The sequence below is a fragment of the Mesoplodon densirostris genome, chromosome 4, assembly GCF_025265405.1.
Source record: "Mesoplodon densirostris isolate mMesDen1 chromosome 4, mMesDen1 primary haplotype, whole genome shotgun sequence".
Taxonomy (NCBI): domain Eukaryota; kingdom Metazoa; phylum Chordata; class Mammalia; order Artiodactyla; family Ziphiidae; genus Mesoplodon; species Mesoplodon densirostris.
Window position 1 is genome coordinate 2744311 of NC_082664.1, and position 13248 is coordinate 2757558.

At 40.5% G+C, this 13248-nt stretch overlaps 2 protein-coding genes across 4 annotated transcripts in view; one reads left to right on the forward strand and one right to left on the reverse strand.

Annotated features, from left to right (window-relative positions):
- PPP1R13B (protein phosphatase 1 regulatory subunit 13B) overlaps positions 1–13248 on the forward strand; it is a 93010-nt gene that overhangs the window by 22583 nt on the left and 57179 nt on the right. Inside the window, exon 1 of one of the 3 annotated variants that reach the window (XM_060095555.1) lies at positions 9996–10103. The exons of the other annotated variants lie outside the window; for them this stretch is intronic. The gene's annotated coding sequence lies outside the window, so the exon portion shown is untranslated. Of the gene's footprint in view, positions 1–9995; positions 10104–13248 lie in introns of those variants that run through there. 3 annotated transcript variants of the gene reach the window in all.
- LOC132487798 (NF-kappa-B-activating protein-like) lies at positions 9799–11028 on the reverse strand. Its single transcript, XM_060095557.1, has one exon. It carries the CDS (start codon positions 11026–11028, stop codon positions 9799–9801), a length of 1230 nt encoding a protein of 409 aa, XP_059951540.1.

Here is a 13248-nt window from a genome sequence, read left to right on the forward strand (position 1 = left end):
AACTCTGTACCCATTAGCAGTCACTTCCTATTCCTCCTTCCCCTTATTCCCTGGCAACCACTAATCTACTTCCTGTCTCTATGGATTTGCCTATTCTGGACATCTCATGTAGACGGAATCACACAACATGTGACCTTCTGTATCTGGCTTCTTTCACTTGGCAATGTTTCTGAGGTTGATCCATGTTTGTAGCATTCACTTCATTCCTTTTTATGATCAAGTAATATTCCATTGTGTAGATGGATATACGACATTTGTTTATCCATTCATCAGTTTGGGCTGTTTCCACTTTTTGGCTGTTATGAGTAATGGTGCTATAAACTTTTTTGTTCGAGTTTTTGTGTAGACATATGTTTTTAATTCTCTTGGGTATATACCTAGGAGTAGATAAATGTTTTTAAAAAATACACACAGGAATATATTTTCTTGAATTTTACAAAGAAATATGTAGAAAGAGGAAGACTTATTCTGAAAATTGTTGGTACACCTAATTTAAAATTTTGTAAGGTCAAGAAAATTTAATTAGAACATCTATTAGTGAGATCATCTTTTTTTCTTTTTTTTCTTTTTTTTTTTTTGCTGTATGCGGGCCTCTCACCGCTGTGGCCTCTCCCGTTGCAGAGCACAGGCTCCGGACGCGCAGGCTCAGCGGCCATAGCTCACGGGCCCAGCCGCTCCGCGGCATGTGGGATCTCCCCGGACCGGGGCACGAACCCGCGTCCCCTGCATCGGCAGGCAGACTTTCAACCACTGCGCCACCAGGGAAGTCCCCGTGAGATCATCTTTATAGTTGAATAATTAGAAAAAATGCATGATTCTTTGTTCTGGTTCCCTTGTATGATTAACTTTGCATTTTAGATAGTTTCAACTGTAGACACTAGATAAAATTTAGTTAATTAAGAAGTTATTTAATGATGGGGAGTATATTGTAAGTAGAAGGTATTTATTAAAATTCTGCTGTTTTTCTTTTTTTCTTTTGAAGTGGTTTAGAGTAGTGGTTCAGACCCTAGCTTTGGAGTCAGTCAGACCAGGGATAAATCTAATCCTACTCTGGCATTTATTAGCTCAGTGACCTTGGACAAGTTATTTAACCTCTCCAAGCCTCCTTTCCCTAATCTGTAAAATGAAAGTTGGTATTTATCAAAGTTGGTGTGCGAATTGAGAATGTGTGAAGTGTGTGTCACAGTGCCTAGTAATAAGCACTGATAAATGTTGATGGGAGTGCTTTTCCCCCAGTATAGTGATTTTTCATTTAATCCTGGGGGGTTTCATGAGACCCTGAGAGCAGTTTCTTCCAAACTTCTTGGACCGTGACCCACACCAAGAAACACCTTTTACAACGTGACCCAGTCTTCCACACAATCCTGTATCTCTCTATATGGATATATGTAGTCAGAATCTCAGGAGACAGCACTCAGACTTTACCATGTGTAGTGTATTGTTTTATTTTTTATTTTAAATTAATAGACTCTTTTCTAGAGCAGTTTTAGGTTTACAGAAAGATTGAACCCCAACAGTTTCCCCTATTATTAACATCTTGCTTTAATGGGGTACCTTGTTGTAATTAATGAACTAATATTCATACATTATTATTAACTAAAGTCCGTAGTTTACATGAGGGTTCACTCTTTCTGTTGTACAGTTCTGTGAGTTTTGACAAGTGTGGAGTGTCATTTATCTACCAGTATGGTATCATACAGAGTACTTTCACTGCCCTAAAAAATTCTTTTCCTTCCACTTACTCATCCTTCCTTCCACCCTCAACTCCTGGCAACCACTGATCATTTTACTGTCTCCACAGTTTTTTCTTTTCCAGAATGTCATATAGTTGGAATCATACAGTATGTAGTCTTTTCAGACTGGTTTCTTTCATTTAGCCATGTGCTTTTATGTTTCCTCTATGTCTTTTTGTGACTTGATAGCTCATTTCTTTTTATCAATGCATGATATTCCATTTTCTGGATGCACCACAGTTTATTTATCCATTCACCTACCAAAGGATATCTTGGTGACTTCCAAGTTGTGGCAGTTATGAATAAAAAGCTACTATAAACATTCGTGTGTAGGTTTTTGTGTAGATATAAATTTTCAGTTCATTTGGGTAAATACCAAGAATCTTCATTGCTGGATCTCATGGTAAGAATATGTTTAATTTCGTAAGAAAATGCCAGACTGTCTTCCAAAGTGGATGTACCATTTCATATTTCCACCAGCAGGTTCCTACTGCTCCACATCTTTGTCAGCATTTGGTATTGTCAGTGTTCTGGATTTTGGATATTCTGTTAGGTGTGTAGTGGTTTCTCATTGTTGTTTTAATTTGCAATTCCCTAATGACCTCTGATGAACATCTCTTCACATGCTGATTTGCCATCTGTGTATCTTCTTTGATGAGGTATCTGGATCTTTTGTTCATTTTTTGATTGGGTTCTTTGTTTTCTTATTGAGTTTTAAGAGTTCTGTGTATATTTAGGATACAGATTCTTTATCAGATATGTGTTTTATAAATATTTTCTCCCAGGCTGGTCTTTTCGTTCTCTTTTTTAAAATAAATAAAGAAATTTAAAAATTATTTATTTATTTGTTTGTTTATTTATTTGTTTGTTTCGGCGCAGGCTTTCTCTAGTTGCGTTGAGCCGGGGCTACTCTTCATTGCAGTGCACGGGCTTCTCATTGCAGTGGCTTCTCTTGTTGCGGAGCACGGGCTCTAGGTATGAGGCCTTCGATAGTTGTGGCTCGCGGGCTCTAGAGCGCTGGCTCAGTAGTGTGACGCACGGGCTCAGTTGCTCCACGGCATGTGGGATCTTCCCAGGCCAGGGATCAAACCTGTGTCCCCTGCATAGGCATGCAGATTCTTAACCACTGAGCCACCAGGGAAGTCCCTTTTCATTCTCTTAATACTGTTTTTTTTTAATGTATTTTTAAAATTTTTTATTTTATATTAGAGTATAGTTGATTTACAGTGTTGTGTTAGAATACTATTTTACATTGTTCTTCTCCATAAAAAACAAAACTGGCCCTGAGGGCACTAATTGATTATACAGCACATGAGTAGGTCACAACCTGTGGTTTGAAAATCAGTTCTGCTTCCGTAATGTTCACATGGACAATGTCAGTAAAGCAACTGTCATTCTGAGTAGTGATTCTCAACACTGATGAACAAGGGTGTCATAGTTGATACTGCCCTGTTCCTATTTTAGAGGATTCTTTAAGTTTTAGTGAATAGGTTATATTTGGTCAGTTGCATCACCTCCACACATGGTATGGAGTAATAGCATATCTAGACATTACAAGAAACTTCATGAGTTTTGTATTTCTACAAGGTTTTAGACAGGTTCCCTCAAAATGCATATGCTTTTAAATACTGAAGGAATTAAGTAAGTAAGGTGAAGGGAAGCTAAGATGTATATTTTGTATTCCCAGGAATAGTGTGTGACCAGATTTCACCAATTCAAGCTGGTGAGAGGAAATTTTTATATGATGGAATATATACTTTTAAAATATTAAATTATTAAAGCAAAGGGACTTCCCTGGTGGCACAGTGGTTAAGAATCCGCCTGCCAATGCAGGGGACACGGGTTCAACCCCGGTCCAGGAAGATCCCACATGCCACGGAGCATCTCAGCCCGTGCACCACAACTACCAAGCCTGCTCTCTAGAGCCCATGAGCCACAACTACTGAGCCCTCGTGCCACAACTATTGAAGCCCGTGCGCCTAGAACCCATGCACTGCAACGAGAAGCCACTACAATGAGAAGCCCGTGCACCACAACGAAGAGTAGCCCCCGCTCACCACACTAGAGAAAGCCTTCGTGCAGCAATGATGACCCAACACAGCCAAAAATAAATAAATAAAATAATTTTTTTTTTAAAAAGGCAATGGGCTTCCCTGGTGGCGCAGTGGTTGAGAGTACGCCTGCCGATGCAGGGGACATGGGTTCGTGCCCCGGCCTGGGAAGATCCCACGTGCCACGGAGCAGCTGGGCCCGTGAGCCATGGCCACTGAGTCTGCGCGTCCGGAGCCTGTGCTCCGCAACGGGAGAGGCCACAATAGTGAGAGGCCTGCGTACCGCCAAAAAAAAAAAAAAAAGGCAAAAACAGTGACTTAAACTAATTGATATGGTTACTGAGGATCTAACTTAATGGTCATTTAACTGTATTAGTCTCTTATGAGTAGATGCTACTTAAATATTTAAATGTATCTGCCCTTTCAAGAGTGTTAAATATTTACTTCTTGCTTATTTAGAAAAAAATTCTTCATTGATCTTGAAAGGCTAGTTCTAGTTCTTGGCCAAAATAACACAAATTCCAGTTATGGAAATTGAGCGTAATATCTTACCAAACTATTCGTTCTTTTTCTTTGGAGTTAATTCGTTTCCCCAAAATTTGCAGGAGTAGGGGTGGGTCTCCACCCCCTCCCCTGGCACCCTGCAGTGCCACCTTGTGGAAGGAGGGAAAGCTTTAACAAGGGATTTCTGTGATGTCTAGTTTTGAGTAAAATCTGCCAAATATCATATGCACGTGTACAGGCTTCTGACTTTTACACTAACATTTAAAAATTTTTTTTTAATTTGTTTTTTGGCTGCCTTGGGTCTCATTGCTACATGCAGGCTTTCTCTAGTTGCGGCAAGTGGGAGCTACTCGTCGTTGTGGTGTGTGGGCTTCTCATTGCGGTGGCTTCTCTTGTTGTGGAGCACGGTCTCTAGGCGCACGGGCTTCGGTAGTTGTGACATGCGGGCTCAGTAGCTGTGGCTTGCAGGCTCTAGAGTGCAGGCTCAGTAGTTGTGGTGCACGGGCTTAGTTGCCCCGCAGCATGTGGGATCTTCCCGGACCATGGCTTGAACCTGTGTCCCCTGCATTGGCAGGCGGATTCTTAACCACTGCGCTACCAGGGAAGTCCCCAACACTAACATTTTAAAAAGATTTTTATCCTTCTTTTCTCTGATGTGGAGTAACTCAGTGATTAGGGGGGTAAAATATTGGTCTTTTTTTTTTTTTCCTATGGAGACCTTGAAGATAAGAAGGCAAGACACCTACCCTTTGTGACTCAACCTATTTTAAAAAGAAATTTTTTTATATACTTTTTATATATATTTTTTTCCTATGGAGACCTTGAAGATAAGAAGGCAAGACACCTACCCTTTGTGACTCAATCTATTTTAAAAAGAAATTTTTTTATATACTTTGGGGAGTTTATTGAGTGCCTACTATGTGCCAGGCTTTACTCCAGGCACTAGTGATAGAGCAGTGAACTAACTAAAATCCCTGCTCTCAGGGAGCTTATGTTCTAGTGGGAGGAGACAGAGGATAAACAAATAAATAAATGTACAACATAGATCAGTTGGTGATGAAAACGAAGAAGAAAAAAAGCAGACTGAGATAGAGGAGTGCTGTTTTAGATAGGTTGGTTAGGTGAGCAAATGTTTTAAAGGCTCTACTATGTAGATGACTTACATTAGTGATAGATTCCCAGTGATTTTCTTTATGTAGCTCAGATGTTCTTGAGAGTGAGGAGAAGTTGACCTCTTAATCTGATATGGTTATGCAGTTAGCTGCCTGCTAGGCTGCCTCCATCTTTTTTTTACTGAGCACACTTATATTTTACTCAGGCACTGAGTTAGAGAACACAGGTCCTGCCCTCAGTGGCCTTATGGCCATTCTAGGTTTTTTTTTTTTAACAACTTTTAAAAAATATAAAAATATGTGCAGCTTGAGATACACTTAGATGATTTCAAGAGCAGGTGGTGGGTCACAACACATTCCTGTGAGTCACAAACACTGTTCCAGTAGAGGATGTAATCATGAAAACCATTGATAATTTACTGTAAGAATGTTATGCCAGAAATAGCCACAGTCTGTTATAGGAGAGCAAAAGAGGAGACCCTGACTCACATTGGGTCAGGATGGGTAGACAGTGGCGTCAGGAAGTACTTCCAAGAGGAGGTGGACGTTTGCGGATGATGGAGGACAGACAGGCGGGCAGGGTCTGATAGCGTGACTTGTCTGGGCAGAGGGAACAGTTTGAAGAAAGGCATATAAGGCATCTTATCATCACGTGCTATGCTGCTTACAGCACATAGTATAAATCTTTGTGTGGTTTTCTAACTGTAGTTAACCACATCTTTTATTTTCAACATATTCATCTTTTAGGAAGAATAAACATCAACTTCCTTTTTTCTTTGTTTTCTTTGTTTTATTAATCCTTAACCCTATTGGGCTTCATCTCTATACACTATTAAGAAAGAAAAAAATAACACTACCCATTAGATTGTGACATGCTATCAGTTGTAAGATATATTGTGATTTCAAAGATATTTTTAAAAAGTGCATCTAGGATTAATACTTATGATATTTGTGTTGGAGATTCTTCAGTTTCTTTTAATCTAAGAAAATACTTGCTAGAATAATGGTAGCAGTCCCATGCCTTTTCAGCTCCAATTTTAGGGGTTGCTCTAGGGAAGTATGTACCATCCAGGTCAATGCCAGCTTAATTTATCTGGAGAGCTTTTAAATCTCTCATGATTATAATGACATTAGCTTTGATTGAGTAGTAGAGATTAGGGGAAATGGATTTTGCTAAGATTAGGAAAGATAGGGTTTACTAAAGACTATAAAATAGAATTAAAAACTGAAGTAATGTGTAGTGACTTTCGGATAAGTTATCTGGGAGTTCTTAGCTTTCAAACATAAATGTTCAGACTCACAACTCTGCCATTCTGCCCCTCCTCCCCTTCCCCCATCACGCTGGACATATTCACGAGCTGGAAAGTCTTGGTAATTCAAAAGTGTCCCCGAAGAGTGTCACGCCATGGTTCATTCTGACAGCAGGCTCCTAAAGAATTCTGCTTTCCGAGCAGAGAAGCACAAGCCATGCCTTTACGGTGCCACTATGTGCCCATGGTGGGTGATGAGCATGCGAGACTGGTTCTGGCCAGAGGCCCAGCTTCCAGAAGCAGATGGTTGTGTAAACCTTCACTAGCTCACAGTATGCAGAACAAATCATGGATCCTGTAGTAGACACAAGTGGTACAGGATGAGGAATGAAAAGGCTGAAGAACTGCGGAAAACAGGACCCACTCCTGGTTATTAGTGAAATGTAGTTACAGCACTTAAAGAGAAGATAATTTTTAAAAATATTCTCACTGATTTGAAATTTTGATTTATAAACTGTGGTTTGGGAAAATATATTATTAGATCTTAAAGAGCATAGGCTATGAGGGGACTTTCCGGGTGGCCCAGTGGCTAAGACTCTGCGCTCCCAATGCAGGGGGTCCGGATTTATCCCTGGTCAGGGAACTAGATTCCACAGGCCACAATGCAGATCCCGCATGCTGTAACTAAGACCCGGCGCAGCCAAACAAACAAATAAATAAATAAATTTAAAGCATAGGCTGTGAAATCACATGGGAAAATATTTACCATTAGAAGTATAAAATAAATATGAGTAAACAAGAATAAAAATATATTCCAAGGGCTTACCTGGTGGTGCAGTGGTTGAGAATCCGCCTGCCAATGCAGGGGACACGGGTTCAAGCCCTGGTCCAGGAAGATCCCACATGCCACAGAGCAACTAAGCCCGTGCGCCACAACTACTGAGCCTGCGCTCTAGAGCCCACGAGCCACAACAACTGAAGCCCACGAGCCACAACAACTGAAGCCCGCGTGCCTAGAGCCCGTGCTCCGCAACAAGAGAAGCCACCGCAGTGAGAAGCCCGCACACCGCAACAGGGTAGCCCCTGCTCGCTGCAACTAGAGAAAACCTGTGCACAGCAACAAAGACCCAATGCAGCCAAAAGTAAGTAAGTAAATAAATTTATTAAAAGAAAAAATTCCACTTGTTCTGATAAAACTGGTATAGCATTAAGGCCCTTCAGTTCTGGACTTGTTTGCACTGGATCCAGGAATCACCTATTTTATTCCAAATTCTATATATTCCAGGCCATTTATGTTAGTATTTAAAAGACCTCCAACTTTTTTTTTTTTTTAGCAAATCTCATTTTTAATTCCAATCACACATACCCATCATTTTGGCATTCAGTGCTACATATATATTTTACATAAAAATCCCATTTCTTGAAGAGGAGGAACAAATCCTTACATGCTTCTGGTAATATCATTTTCTACTAAAAGTTTGATGTCTTTTAAAGAACATTATTTTCCACTTGTTAAAAAAATAAATATCTTTCAAAGCACTTTAAAAATATAAAAATTTTACATGTGTTATGATGTTATAATTTATGGGGTTAAATAAATGCAGTGTACTCTTCAAAAAAAATTTTTTTTTAAAACTTTATTATAAGGAGAGAGGGCATTTTATAACAGCAAAGTCAGAAATTCCCCATCACTCAGATAATTTAATTTATCCTAGGCACATAATAATGCAGCTCAAAACAACCTTAACAAAAACAGCCAAAACTTCTACTATCCCCTCCCCCTTCACTAGTATGTCCTAACAACTAAACTTTAACAAAAGGAGGGAAGGAAAAAGATCACGATCTCACAGTCCCAGAATTTCCCATTTCCCCCAAACTTAAAAGCCAACAGTGGCCATAAAAACGTGAGAAAGTGAGGGGTTCTATATGAAGTTACAGATTAAACTGAATGACAGATGTAAAAAATAAACTGAAAAGTTTAACAATGCTTAAAATGAAATCCACTTATTACAAAGAACAGACTTTAAAAACGTTTAACATCATTTTAGCTTCATCCTAATGAAGCAACCATGTTAAAACAATGAAGACAATGACTCATATTTTTCCTTATTAAACTCCTGATCATTGTTGACTCCCATCCATTTCTAGTATTCAAATAATGATCTAAACACAGCTCAGATGGAAATAATGTACTTACATTGGCACAACAGGAGACTTCCCAATATTTTATATTTGAAATAACCATTTTTAATTAGCCTATTAAGAATTTTAAAACTAATGTTCACATTTTCAATTCAACAAGTCTGTGGGTTAGTTTGCTTTTTGGTTTGTTTGTTGGTTTTGGGGTGGAGGTAGGGACTAAAATCAAAACACATTACTTCCAGAGCTGACAATAATATTGTAATATACAAGTCAACCTTCAAATTCCAGATTTGCTTTTTTCAGCCATGCCTTCATTTTGATAACAAAAGTGGCCTCCTGTGTGTTTCTATCAAGTCCATTTATAACACCTTCAACATAGAGGAATGATAATTTCTCCCGAGTTCAGTTGGTATGGGTTGGGGAGTGGGCACCATGTAGAGCTAATGGGAGCAGTGTCCCATGGTATGAGAGCGCAGTTTGTCACCTCACCAGCACCTTCTCTCAATGCCACCTCCCTCAACACAGTAGAGTTTCATTCATAATTTGGATTTTTAAACCAGAAGGTTGTTTTGGTCAATCCAAAATAACCCAAAGAGCTTGCTAAAGTTACATCAATAAGCAGCTTTTTATAGAAGGACTGAAAGAATTAAATAGAAGGCACAGTAGTACTGTACAGCTTTTTCAGATCATGATAATCTTTTTGTGTGTATATATGGAACCCAGACTTTCTTTTTTGTTGTTAAAAATGTCTGATGAGGGCTTCCCTGGTGGCGCAGTGGTTGGGAGTCCGCCTGCCGATGCAGGGGACGCAGGTTCGTGCCCCGGTCCGGGAAGATCCCACATGCCGTGGCGCGGCCAGGCCCAGGCCTGTGAGCCATGGCCGCTGAGCCTGCGCGTCCGGAGCCTGTGCTCCACGGCGGGAGAGGCCACAGCAGTGAGAGGCCCGTGCACTGCAAAAAAATAAAAATTAAAAAAAAAAAAAGTCTGATGAACAATCCGAAAATCCTTATTTGTCTTCTTTCCCTTTAGTTTTTCTGTATTCCATCTCTCGAAAACTGGCCAGAATCTTGTTTTCTCTCTTTCGTCTCTCTTCTTGGTTAAAGGATGCAAGGGCTCTCTTCTCACCAGCACTATAGATCTGGTTCTCTTTTCGCAGTCGCACAGCCTCCATTCGGCGATGCCTGCTACCACTCATTATGTAACCCGAGCTTTCAAATGATGCAATTTCTTCACTTGTCAAGCCAATTTCACCTCTTCGTGGGATACGTTTTCCAGCTTTTACATATTCAGCCATAGCTGCACCTTCCCCAGGTAACAGAGCATGGCCATAGTTCAAAGGTTTATCATCTTGAGAGGCAAGTGTTTTGGGAGCCTCTGGGCCAATCAAATCTGAGGGTTCTTCAGGCTTCCAGGGATTCTCCAGAAACTCTTCTTGGGACTCTTTAGAACTTGAATCACTGGAATCTTTTCTGCTCTTCTTAGACTTCTTTTTCTTATATTTCTTCGATCTGCGTTTCTTCTTCTTTTCCTCTTTCTTGGCTTTCTTTGCTCTCCTTTTTGTATCTTCATCACTGGAGTCTGTTTCAGAATCAGAGTCACTGTCACTATCATCAGAATACTTGTGTTTTCTTTTAGATGATTTTTTCTTCCTCCTTTTCTTGGACCTTTCTTTTGAATGACTAGACTTCTTCTTTTCTTCTTCTGAAGTAGGAGCTGAAGTGGTGCTTTTCTTTGGCTCTTCGTCCTCTACTGGTGTATGTTCATCAGAGTCTGGTTCTGGATTCTTTGGAGAAAGTCCCCATACTTCAGGAGCTCCCAATTCTCCAATTCTCTCTCTTTCACTTAATCTCTTCTGCCGCAGGCTCTCTTCCCTCTCCTTGTCCAGGAGGCTAGGCCATGGCTTGTCGCTCCCGTAGGGGCGTGAGTAGCCGCCATAATAGGCGGACGAGGAGGCAGAAGCGAAAGGGGCGCCCCGTGGCGCGGAGGGCCGCTGTCGAGAGCGTGACCGCGAGCGGGAGCGGTAGGACTGGTTTCGGGAGCCTTGACTGGGGCCACTCAGTTGATGGCTAAGGCCATTCCGGTCCCCGGACCGAGAGCAAGAGTGCGAGCGAGAGCGGCGGCCCCGCGGGGAGCGAGAGGATCTGCTGGGCTTAAGGCTCTTCGACGAACTGCGATGCTTCGCCCCGGAGCCCGAGGCCTCCCACTCCGAGCTGCGGGAGCCAGACACCGGAGCCATAGCTGTTGCTGGGTCCCCAAAGCCGTGGGAGAAGGGGGCACTCTCGCGAGCTGGGAAGATCTCCGTTGCCTTGGCTCCCAGGACCAGCAGCCGCGACACCACCCGAGCCCGCGAAAACCTTGGAAAAAACCAAGACCCTCAACTTTTAAAGATAAATTCCTCTGTGGGTTAGTGAGCAGAGATAACTGTTTTATCCTAGAAGAACTGAAGGAAAAGAGATTGTTGAACAGACTGGATGTACCTTAGATCATGAGTAGTGTTTCCTCAGTTCTGTGGTATGGTGGAGGTTTTATATTTTGTCTGTCATTCGTGAAGTCGACCACATTTCACAGTGCCTCCCATACATCCGATACTGATCAGGCAATGGGAACAAAAGATTCAAAAGTGAATTGCTTGGAGGCACGTAGGGCCTAGTGTGATGTAATAAAGATGTGTGTGAAGAGCTACTGGATCACAAAGGAAGGAACATGCAACCTCCCTGGTGAGAGGAGGTGGTGAAGGGAGGTTTTGCAAAGGTGGTAGCGTATGAGCTGAGTTTTGAAGGGTGAATAGGAGTTTACAGGCAAACAGGAAGGGCACTGGGGCGGAGGGACAGCGGCCTGAGAGAACTTGGACTTGAGGGAGCAAGGTTCATTGTGGGAAGGCACTAGGACTGGAAGGCTAGGAAGGCTGTGAGGAATCTCTTACCCGTGATAGGAATTTGCAGTTTATCCTGTAGTCTAGGCTTTCTCGGAGGGCATTCTGTGGAAATCCAAGCCCCATAAGAGTCTCTGGGGGAGAAAAGTTAGAGACTCACATGAACATTACAATGTGAGACTCTTGAGTGCTCAGTAAAGAAACCAGTTTCCTGTTTATAAACCCGAAGAAGTGTTTGGGAAGGATTGCTATTAGGCAGTGCAGGGCTCCTGAATATTTTAAGCAAGGGAATGACTTCAACTGATTTACATTTAGGAAATTAACTGGCGACAGTGAAGGGGTAGGTTGGAGTAAGAGAAGATTGGTGGCAAGAGAACAGTTCATAACTATCACTAGTTTTGGTAATAAAATCTGGCCGTCAGTATAGAGATGTTTAATCTCAAAATTTAGGAATTTAGGACACTTCTAAGAAAAAAATATTTTAACAATGAACTAAAATACTTAGTTGACAGCAGGGATTTTGAGAGGAGAATTTTGGGACAAATGCAGATTTTGTTTCTGACTTTGATCAAAGATTAAACAAATACTTTATAGTACTGTCTCTGATCAAAGAAAATTTTTGGTTTAAATTTTACTTTAGGAGTAATGTTTTTTAAAAATCCCTTATGATACAACCTCTTGAGTTCTTAGATCAAAGTGGTAGGGTTTTTAAAAGTTTTTTTTAAATAATGCTGGACAATTTTTATTTTTTAATTTTTCAAATACATTATAATGTACCTTCATTTAAGGACCATTTTCATTTCTTTTACTGTGATATATTGTTTCTTCAGTCAATTTTTAAAAATAAATTGGATTTTTGGTCTTTCTGGTACTAGTTTTTAGGAGCCTTTTATATATTGAGGAGATTGGCTTTTTATATGTAATATGAGTTACAAATATTTTTCCCCAGTTTTTTTTTTTTTTTTTTGCTTTGTAAAAGATCCCTGTGTTTTATTACTTGAATATATCTTTTTCTGTGGTGTCTGGTTTTTGAGTCATAGGTAGAAAGGGCTCTGTACTCCAAGGTTATAAAAAGGAATTTACCCAGTTTTAGTCTAGAATCTTTACAATTTTGTGATTTATATTTAACTATTTGATCTATTAGGAACTTATGCTTGTGTATGACGTGCAATATGAACCCATTTTTTTCCAGATGGGTATTTTAATTGCTCAGGCATCATTCATTATATAGTCTTTTCCCTCCCTCCTCAGTTTTGAGATACCTGCTTCATCATTTACCGTTTTCTGTTTCTGGACTTTATAATTTGTCCCATTGATCTATTTATGTGCTGTTGCCATACTGTTTTGAGGCTTTATAATATCTAGTAGTGCTAGTTTCTTTCTAATACTCCTCTTTTGGCATTTTCCTGACTTGTCTTACATTTTAGTTTTTCTACATGAACTTTAGGATCAGCTTAACCTGTCCCGTAAGCATTCTGGCAGGGCGGAGTGGCAGTGGGGGAGTGGGGTTGGTGGGGGGATCACTTTTAATTTACAGATTAATCTCTTTATTGATGGATGACTCTAAGTTGTAGCTTTAATTTA

Coding starts and splice junctions, on each gene's coding strand:
- LOC132487798 (XM_060095557.1), bottom strand. CDS start 11,028: ATGGCTCCGGTGTCTGGCTCCCGCAGCTCGGAGTGGGAGGCCTCGGGC.